The 9544-nt window shown below is 56.9% G+C and overlaps 1 protein-coding gene across 3 annotated transcripts in view; it reads left to right on the top strand.

The window, feature by feature from the left end:
- The first annotated feature begins 1621 nt into the window (after positions 1-1621).
- The window catches only part of KIAA1614 (KIAA1614 ortholog), a 39228-nt gene continuing 31305 nt past the window's right edge, over positions 1622-9544 (top strand). For 2 of the 3 annotated variants that reach the window (XM_026509164.4, XM_048224960.2), the window contains exons 1-3: positions 3619-3871; positions 5505-6448; positions 7173-7236. In XM_026509164.4, coding sequence (XP_026364949.2) covers positions 3819-3871; positions 5505-6448; positions 7173-7236 — 1061 coding nt within the window. In that variant the 5' untranslated portion in view covers positions 3619-3818. Of the gene's footprint in view, positions 1843-3618; positions 3872-5504; positions 6449-7172; positions 7237-9544 lie in introns of those variants that run through there. The other variant, XM_057314992.1, reaches the window with a different exon arrangement.

Genomic DNA, 9544 nt, shown 5'->3' with positions numbered 1-9544 from the left:
CCTGAAAAGCTCTTGGGAAGCCCATTAGGAGGCCGACTCCCGAGGCTTACTCCAGCCTACAGAGTCAGAATCTCCACGAGCAGACCTTGCAATCAACCTCTCACCAGTGTCCCAGGAGAGTCCACACAGGCCCAGGTCACACCAGCCCGTGGGAAGTGGCAGGAGAGTTCTAAGCAGGGGAGAGGCGGGGGGGGGCTGACAGGTCCCAGTGCTCTCTTGGGCCTCTGCTGGAAAGAGAAGGCAAGGGCCTGAGGGAAGTCCCTGGAGCTGTGACCAGCCTCCCCAAGAGCCGCCGACAGGACCAGTTGCCTCTGTGTGCTCCTCAGACCATGTGCCCCATGTCCAAGATAGGGGTGACCAACTCCCCCCGGCAGTACAGTGGAGGGACGGCAGAGGCGTCCCTCCCGCCCCATTCCCACCCCACCCACCTCTAATGGTGTGACCTTGAAGGACCATCTCTCCCCCACCCCTTCATCCTAAGTGAAACCTGATTTCCACATTCAACATGGCTCCTTGTTCAAAGCTGTGTGTTCAGAGCATGTGGAGCGGAGGCGGGGAGGAGGAGTGAGAGGCCGTGCTTTCATCCAGGCTAAGTGGAGGGAGGCTTCTTGGGATGGGGGGTTTCCCTCGTTGTTCAAATGGAGGAAGAAGGCTATGTGATTGCTACACACGATGTGTTCGTGTTCCTCCTAGATTTCTGTCCAAAACACGGTAACGAAGGATTCTGATACACAGGACATAAGGTACTTCTCCAGTCCAGAAAGGTGCCATGCTCAAGGTAGCCCACCTTCTAGGGTCCCCACTCCACAGGACAGCATCCAATCTCCTCGGCCGGACCCCAGATGCCCTCCAGCAGGCCACGCCACCCCTGCTTTGCAGCTTCAGCCCTGCTCTTGCCTTTTCCAGTGTAACTTTTATACGTAGTAACAGTGGAACCAGGCAGTTTCACACCTGGATGCCTGTGTTTATGCTAATCTCTCTGACAGAAATGGTTCTCCCACCCCTCCCCCTCTGTCCGGCTAACTCCTGCTCTTTGTCCAAGACCCAGCGCTCCGTGGTACCCCTTCCACCCAACATAAACTTCAATCGCACACCTCAGCTGTTCCTGTGAGCAGACCTACACCACCACCCCGTGCTAGCCTGAGGGGGAGCGCTTATACAGAAGGTTTCTGTTTCCCTCCCCTGCCCAACTTGACCAGAAATCCCTCAAGGACAGGGCCTGTGGTATCACATTTTGTCTTTCCCGTGCCTGGTGTGTAGTAGAAACTCAATGGATATTTGCTGAACCAAACAGAATCCAGATGAATGAGAAATGCCTTCTGATGTGTGAATGTTGGGATAATTTAATAGCTTCTGAGAACATGCTTGTTGGTATCTGTAGATGGCTTTTAAAACCTCTGTAGAGATGTGACACCCATCCCCCTATACTGAGTGTAAGGTAACAAATTTAATGAGTAAACTGAAGGTGATTATTTGCATCTCCAAAGGTGGGGGGGCAGGTTTCCTTTAAACATTAAGCTTTTGCTGGAACTTTCAGAAACTTGCCTTACAGATCATTAACTTCTGGGGGTGGGGAACAGGAGCCATGAAGTTACCTCTAAGAGTCTGGGTTCTGAGATGCCTCTGAAAGGAGCAAGCAAGGCAGCTCTTGGAGCCCCACAAGACTGGATTCAGATTCCGACTAGACTAGCCGTGTGGCCTCAGGCAAGTCCCTTAAGCTCTCTGAACCCCGATTTCCTTATCCCTAAAGTGGAGATACACTACACTGACTTGGTGCATTGCCGTAAAGATCTGAAGGATCCTACATGGAGTCTCTTGGCTCGCAGAAGTTCCCCAATAATGGTAAGAGTATTGTTGTTGGGTTTGACAGTGTACATGGGCAAGAGGAAGGAGCCACACCGGGTTTCCAGGACTTGACCTTGGATTGCAGGAATAAGGAAGGCAGAAAGTGTCCAGACCGGAAGGGTCAGACTGCTGCGGCAGCGGCGTTTTGCTCTCACAGCACTTGACCTTGTTTTGGTTTTTTAGACTAACTTTTCATGCGGAACACGCACCTGCAGAGTGCTGGCCACCCCGTGCGTTGTGGTTGAAGTGAGGTCTCGGACTCTAGAAAGCCTACCACTTACTAGCTCTGTGATCTTGGGAAGATCACCTCACTCAGTTTGCTAATCTGTAGAAAGGAGACAGTAAACAGTACTCATCTCTTAGGGTTACCGTATGAGATAAGGAATGTGAAGTGCTTAGCCCAATGCCAGGTGCGCGGTACCTCCAGAAATCTCTGTAAATGGCACATTACTGTACTATGAAGAGATCCGTACTAATAAACGGCAGTAAGTGCCCTGTTGGAGGAACAGCTTGCTCTGGGAATACAGAAGGAGGTAGGGATTCACTTGCAAGAGCACTGACCCCAGACTTTGCAAACCACCCCATGGCAGAGCTGTGGGACCTTGGGCCTGTTCTGTAACATGGAGGGTTTGCCCTAGATAATCTCTCAGGTTCCTCAATTAGCCCAAGGCCAATCTAGCACAGCTTCTCAAACAGCTGCTTTCAGGCCTGGGGGGTTTGTGCCCTGCCCAGATGCCCCCCCCACTACAGGATAAGTCCTCCTCACTCAAGAGCCAGGCCTCCCCTGGGAACCATCCTTCCACTCCACCCCGCCCCCCCCTGCAGGCACTTAGCACATTGTGGGTCCTGTTGCTGTGCTTGTCATGGTGACAGGAGCATGCAAGTACAATTAGGAGAGCAACCCGTACTTGAGCGAGAAGCTTGTCCAGCTGAAGGAACGATGAATGAGCACTTTTCTCTTTGCAGAGATTTCTGGAATCTCCTGGGTCCTAACTCTCTTATTGTTGCCTGTCCTTTGTTGACAAATGTTTGGAAACGGGTGATTCGCTACCTCCCTCTGGGAGGAAAGAGAAAGCTCCGTTGGTTTGGGCCGCAGGCTGCAGGTAAAGGCCTTTGCTGCTACTTCCTCCCAGGTGTGGAAAAAGTGACAAGGTCTCGTCAGGCGTCCCCAGGGCTCTGAGAACCGGTCCCTATTCCAGGGGCTGGCAATGCGGGTACCAGCGCTCCCTTGGGCAGGGCAGGAGGGAACCCGCTTCCACTCCGGGTACCCTCGCGCCTCTGGAAAGCAGCAACGAATGACCTTGACCTCGGAGGCAAGAGCACCTCGGAGCGAGCAGGCCCGAGTTCTCTGGAAAAGTTGTCTAAACAAAGGGCATTCCTTCGCTTCCACCCCGAGAGCCGAGCCTCCTCCCAAGCCCCGGGTGTAGAGTGACACGCATCCCGCCGAGCAGGGGAGGAAAGCGGTGTTTTCCTAGCCTTGGCTCGCGTGGGGCCGGGTCCCGCGCCGCGCGCCCGCAAAAGCCTCGCCCGGCCGGCGCTGGCCGCGCGGCCCCGACTGCGGGCCCCGCGCGAAGGGGTCGGTCCCGCGGCGTCCTCCAAGCGCTCGAGCCCCTCGGTCCCCGCGCCGCGGGCCCGCTCGTGCTCCCTTCCCCGGGACGTGGGAGCCCGCGGCCGCCCAGGCGAGCGGAGGGCGGCGGAGGCCGGGGTGGGGGCACCGTCCCGCTCCTCCAGCCCCTTCCGCTGCCCCGCCTTTCTGCCCTCCGCGCTCCCTCTCTCGGCTCCCGGCCCGGGGCGCGCCAGGCTGGGCCTCTCCCGCGCGGCCAGAGCCGGGGCCGAGCGGCCCATGCCGCTGCCTTCCAGCCCGGGCCGCGCCCGCTGCCCCCGCGGACGCGCAGGCAGGCGGCGGCCCGCACCCCACGGCGCGGCCGGCACGGAGGGCGGACGGCCGGAGGAGGGCCGCGCCGCTCGGCGGGATGGAGGGGGTGCCGGAGACGGCGGCGGCCCGGGCCGCGGCCGGCGGCCCCGAGTGAGTACGCGGGAGCGAGGCGCCGGGGCGGCGGGGGGCCGAGGGGAGCGCAGGGGAGGGGGGGCCGGCCGCGCGCGGCCTCGGAGCGGACAGGGGCGCGGGGAGGCCGCGCTGCGCATCCTTCGCGCTTCAGCCCGAGGGAGTCGGAGCCGACGCCGGGCTCGGCCGGCCGACAGTCGGGCGGCGCCCCGGAAGGCTGCCCGCGCCCCGTGGAGCCCCGTGCAAGGCTCGCGTGCTCGACGGGCTGCGGCCACGGGTGCTGCGGGAACGCGGTTCCAGAGCCTACCCGTCAGAAAGGGCTTTGCGTCTCCCTGGCACTGCCCCGAATCCCCTGCTTTCTGAACTGAACTTTGGAAGAGAGGATTCGGTGGCTGGGCTGCAAAGAGAAAGCTGGTAAATTCTGGATGAACTGGTGGAGGACATGGTCTCGCCGTCCTGAAGATAGTTCTTATACTTCCCAGGCTTAAGGCTGATGTGACATTTGCACTATGTATGTATTTTGCTTTATGAACTATGTACATTCCTGAAACATGTATAAATCAAATTGTAATAAACGACGATGGAGGGACTTGCCATTTCAGGGAATTCTGTGGTGAACTTTAGTCCATGTATGAAGTGAAAAATTAGCTCCTACTTTGTAATTTATGTAAATACGAATTTTTATACATGCAGTTTACTTCAAGTGAGACATATCTAAATGTATGTGTTTAAGGAACTTTTTCTCAGAGAGTGGGGTAAATATTAGTGCACTGAACCACTTGGTGAATAAAATCCCTTGCTCGCTTTCATTCTGTGTGAAGACATTGACATCAACTCTGCCACCGAGGAGCTGTGTAATTCTGGCAAGTCACACAACCTCTCCACACTGGATATTCTCCTCTACAGAATAGGGGGAGTTGGGGGTAAGGGATCACCTGATCACTGAGTGCTTTGAAAGAGCCCAGGCCTTGGAAGGAGATTTGCATTCTAAATCCAACCTCCTTTCAGTACCTGTGTGACCAGATCTCTGTGTGCCTCGGTTTCTCTGTCTGTGAAAATGAGGAAGATAATCCCCTTCTGGCAGAGTGTGTGAGGATCGTTTGAGAGAGTGTGTTTGAAGGCTCTTGCAGGTAGGAGTTGGTGACTGGTCATGGCCACCCTTTGAGCACAGCCCCATGCTACTGTCCTGTGGCTTGTACACAGGGAGGCACCTTCAACCAGAGGGTCAGATCCTGTGTGGTATCTTCCTGAAGTCCTCATCCTCGTTGGCTCCCCTTAAAAAGGAAGGAGCTTGTTAGCTCTTAGCAGATGTTGACACCCTCCACTTAGACTGCCTGTCAACAAAGATGGAGGACTGGGATTGGGAAATCTGGCCCCTGTTGTCACTCTGGTCCACATCCAGCTGTTGTTTGAAGCTTCATTGTGCCCCATCTGTAAAATGGGGATAGAAAAACTAGAACCCTGCTCAGCTTTGGAAGAAAAAACTCAATAATTTATTTGTGCCATCTAGTGATATATATTTTTCAAAGCTCTGTCCCCAGGTTGTTCTCATCTGCACAGGGCTCAATGACAAAACACTTTGAGAACCGAGGAGGTTGTTGGTGCTACTAGCCACACGCTGGGTCTCAGGAGCTCTATCTGTTTTCTCCTCCAGAGGGACCCAAATAAGGAGCAGAACAGCCAGCTCCATGGAGATGACCTCAGCTGTGGAGAGAAGTGGCCCTGAGCCACCACTGGATCATGGACACCTCCCGAGACCCTGGTCCTGCTCTCTGGAAGACAGAACACCCAGCCTGATGGCCCCCCAGCATCTCAGGGCATGGGGGATACAGCTCCAAGGTCCCTCTGTGCTGGAGTCCAAAGTGAGGGCCTTGAAGGAAAAAATGACGGCAGGCAAACAGGGGGTGAGCCCCTGCCTCACTTCTCATGAGCGGCCATCCAAGAAACCCAAATGCAGGAGAGTCAAGATGGGCGGAGCCGGGACTCTGTCGGAGGGGTCTTCCTTGCCAGTTGCTGAGGGGGTCCTCCCTGCTCAGAATCTGACTGATGGGCAGCTGGACAGCGGTATCAACAAGGAGGAACCTGCCCAGAACGGGATTCCCAGACCTCCCAGGCCGCCTTCTCCCAGGCTTGAGTGCCGGAACGGGAGGAGCCCGTGGCCTCCAGCAGCTGTACCGCCTTTGCCTGACAATGAGAGGAGTCTGCTGCCAGGGCCTGGCTCTTTGCAAGAGAGCCCCGTTCACAGAGTCACTCCGAGCCGGCCTGGGGGCCCTGGTCCTTGTAACAAAACTGCCCATATGCGCAACCTGAGGAAAGGAAGGTCATATGCCATTCAGGATGGTCTAGTTACAGGGGGAGACCTGGACAGCTTGTCTCTGACCTGCGAGGAGGACTTTGTTCCTAGGCCAGCCCTGCTAGGGGGCCTCTGGCGAGCTGGAGAGCTGGGGGCTCTGGGCCCTGGGGGCAGTGCCTTATCCCTGTCTGACCGGGTAGAGAGGAACCGCCTTCTGCTGCAGGAGATGCTAAATGTTGGGGGTCAGGGCCCCCCCAAGGTGGGAATCCCAGCCTGGACTCCATGCTGGGACAGAGGTCTACCAGGTAAGGCTCACTCTGTCAGTCTGGGTGGTGGGGGCAAAAGGAGGGAGTCCAGGAGGAGACGAGGGGCAAGAGGGTACCCGTGGAGGGGTGCGGCAGGAAGGGGGGAGAAAAGCACAGCTGCCGGCCCCCTAGTTCCTCAAGATGGCCTGTTAGTCTGGGCTTTGACATAGATTCTTTACCACCTCACAGCTAGCCTGTCTGCTGAAGACCCCCGTGACCCCCCAGACCAATTGGAGGCTATCCTCTTAGCTTGGGGTGGAGGCGACCATGATTTCTTCCCTGTGGCTTAAGGCCTTTTCCGGAGTGGCATTTTACACCTTCCTCCAATGACTTGTCCCCAGCCCCCAGTGGACCTCACTGCCTTCTGGCGGAAACCCCACCCCCAGAGAGGGCAGGGGTTGTGTCAGGTTGCAGCTCTGCTGGGATGTGTGAATGTTCAGGCCTGAGAGAGCCTTCTTCCACGTCCTTCCTCCCACTCCAAAATTCCACTCCTCACCCCACACCTGAGAGGACCCACTCAGTCCCTTCGCCCATGGCAGTGCCCACCAGCTGTCACCATGACAGGCTGTGCCTCCGCTTCTGGGCAGAGACACAGAGTAGGGTTGGGTTTATCTCGGGAGTAAGCCGCTCCTGGAGAAAACTTCCTTCTCCGTGTTCATTGAGTGGCCTCTGAGAGCCCAGTTTCTGGCTCTGCCCTGATCTCTGCTTCTGTTGTGTGTCCTAGAGCGACCAGCAGGGGACGTGGACTGGGACTCAGGCATCTCCCTGCAGGACTCAGACCAGAACAGGTGAGAGTCCAGGGTGCACACATCCTCTCCTGCCCTCCTCACTGGGGTCCCCAGCACCAGAAGAGTGGGAGACCTCGAGAAAGCAAGAGGCAGGCAGACCGCGCCCCCCACCCTGCACCAGCAGACCAGTGGACGGTGGGCCGCTGTGGATCCTCTTATCTGAGACCCCATAGAAGGTGTCAGTCCCACCAGGGCTCATGGGTGCCTGACAACTAGTTGAGCAAAACCACTGGCACAGGACACTGTGCCGAGAGCACTGCCAACGACCTGCACTGCATCCCTGGCTGTCCCTTCCCCGGCCCTGGACTCGGTCTCCTGATCTTCAAGGTGGCCCCAATAGTATATGTCCAGTTCCCTTCACAGGACCGTGTGGGGCTAACAGGAGAGAATTGTTGTGAAAATCCTTAGGGAAAGTCCGCGGATTGCAGAGTTTTTACCCCACGGTTCCTTCCCCACCCAGGGGGTGTGCTGGCTCCTGTAAAGGGGTTCACCTCCTCCGACCTCACCCGTGACATCCCACAGACGTTGCGGCAGCCCCTCCACCAGGGTCTCTGGGCAGCTGGCGTCCCTGGGGTGGTCGGGGCGGTGGGGCCGCTCTCCGGATTAGGTAGTGTCCTGGCAGCATATGCGCTCCGTGGGGCTGAGGGCCACCCCTGGTGCCTGCTCAGAGGTTGGCCTCAGTCTTCAACGAGCTCCTGGCTCCGGGCACACCAGGCTCCATGTCTCCAGCTGTGCAGTGACGTCACTTGGTGAGGGTCTCCTGGTTTCTGTGGAGGACAGAGGTCACCATTGTTGCTTCCTCATTACCGGGCCACTCCCTGCATAAATTCCACTTCAGTTGACCTGCCTTCCAGAAAACGTGGGTGGGACACCCCCCGTCCTGCTTTCACAAATCAAGGGCTGCCCTGATTCAGGCGAGCCAGCTTGTGCTTGGCTACTGGCCTTTGCAGTGGCCTTGGCCAAGGGTCTGGTGGAGAGGGGGCTTTCTGGCTCCTTCGTCCCTCATTATTTATGACTCGGAATCATAGTTGACTCCCCTCTGCGTGGTCCCCATGTAACCTGGCCACGGTATGGAGGAGTGTGACGGCAGAAAGGACTGGTCCTCGGTGACGCGCTGTCCTCCTCTCCGTCCCCTCCTCCTTGCTTGGGGAGCCCATAGAGGAGGCAGCTGGGGCAGACATCCCTTGTGTCCTGTGAGATGGTGCCTCCTCTTCTTGCAGGGGCTCCTGCCCACCACCTCTCCCACCCTTCCCCCCAGGCCTGGAGAGAGGCCCAGACTCGGGACGTTGCCCCATGTTTTGTCCAGAGCTCAGTGTTGACTTGCTTACTGGATAGTAATAAAAATATCCATTTTAGAGGAGGAGAACCTCAACCGTAGTGAAGGAAGGGACATTCCCCTCAAGTCCTGTGAGGAGGTGGCGTTTGTGCAGAAGCCTCAGGATGGGGACTTCTGGACTGTTGTTTAAACTGCCAGGCCACCTGCAGCATATTAGGGTTCAGGTAGGCTGTGTGTGCAGGTCTGGGGTGAGTAGGTGTGCGCATATATGTGTATGTGTGATGGGCGTGTGTGCGTGCGTGTGTGTGTGGAGAAAGAAGTGGTCTTAGTGAGTTTTAAGACTGTGCCCAGCATATATCTGAGCATAGAGCTGGCCTGGGGAAAACTTTGTCCTCTGGAGTGCTCCACTGACCTCCCTTGGCAATCTAGTCAGGCCCCCACTGAATAGAGACCCAGGCCGAAGGGCCAGGGAACGTATCTAGTTCAAGGATGAGAGAAACATCGGCCATGTCTTGAGGCCCCCTTGGCCAGAGCTCCTCATTTGGTTCTCTCAGCTCTGTAATCCCGGAGTGCCAACCGGACCAGCGTCCTGGGGATTTAGTGTCTGTACAGAGGGGCCGAGGGCCCTGGGCAGTGGCGCGTTCTGACACGGTGGCCGTGCGTCTTGGTGGCCGTCCTTCAGCGGGTTAGGACGTGCTCTGGCAGGGAGTCCTCCAATCTCCTCTGAGGGAGTGACGCAGAGAAGGTCCTGCCTCACACTCAGGTCCAGCATCAGTGCCTTTCAGGGTTGCAATCAAATATCCATTTGACCACGGTAATCCAGCGTGCATTTGGTTACAATTGTCTACAATTGTGACTGCTTTGCATCGTGATCAGACAAGAAGCTAATGAAATGATGGTTACTGCAGAGCCCGACACAGTCGTCACTGTGTGACGGGGGGCGCAGGCCAGCCTGTTGGGGGGTCGTCACTGGGAGAGTCAGCCTTGTAGGTAGGACACCCAAGATGCTACAGGAACACCAGAGGTGCCCCG

Source organism: Ursus arctos, unplaced genomic scaffold (genome assembly GCF_023065955.2).
Source record: "Ursus arctos isolate Adak ecotype North America unplaced genomic scaffold, UrsArc2.0 scaffold_2, whole genome shotgun sequence".
Taxonomy (NCBI): Eukaryota; Metazoa; Chordata; class Mammalia; order Carnivora; family Ursidae; genus Ursus; species Ursus arctos.
The sequence above is the reverse complement of the archived record's forward strand: the minus strand, read 5'-3'. Positions and strand labels throughout refer to the sequence as shown.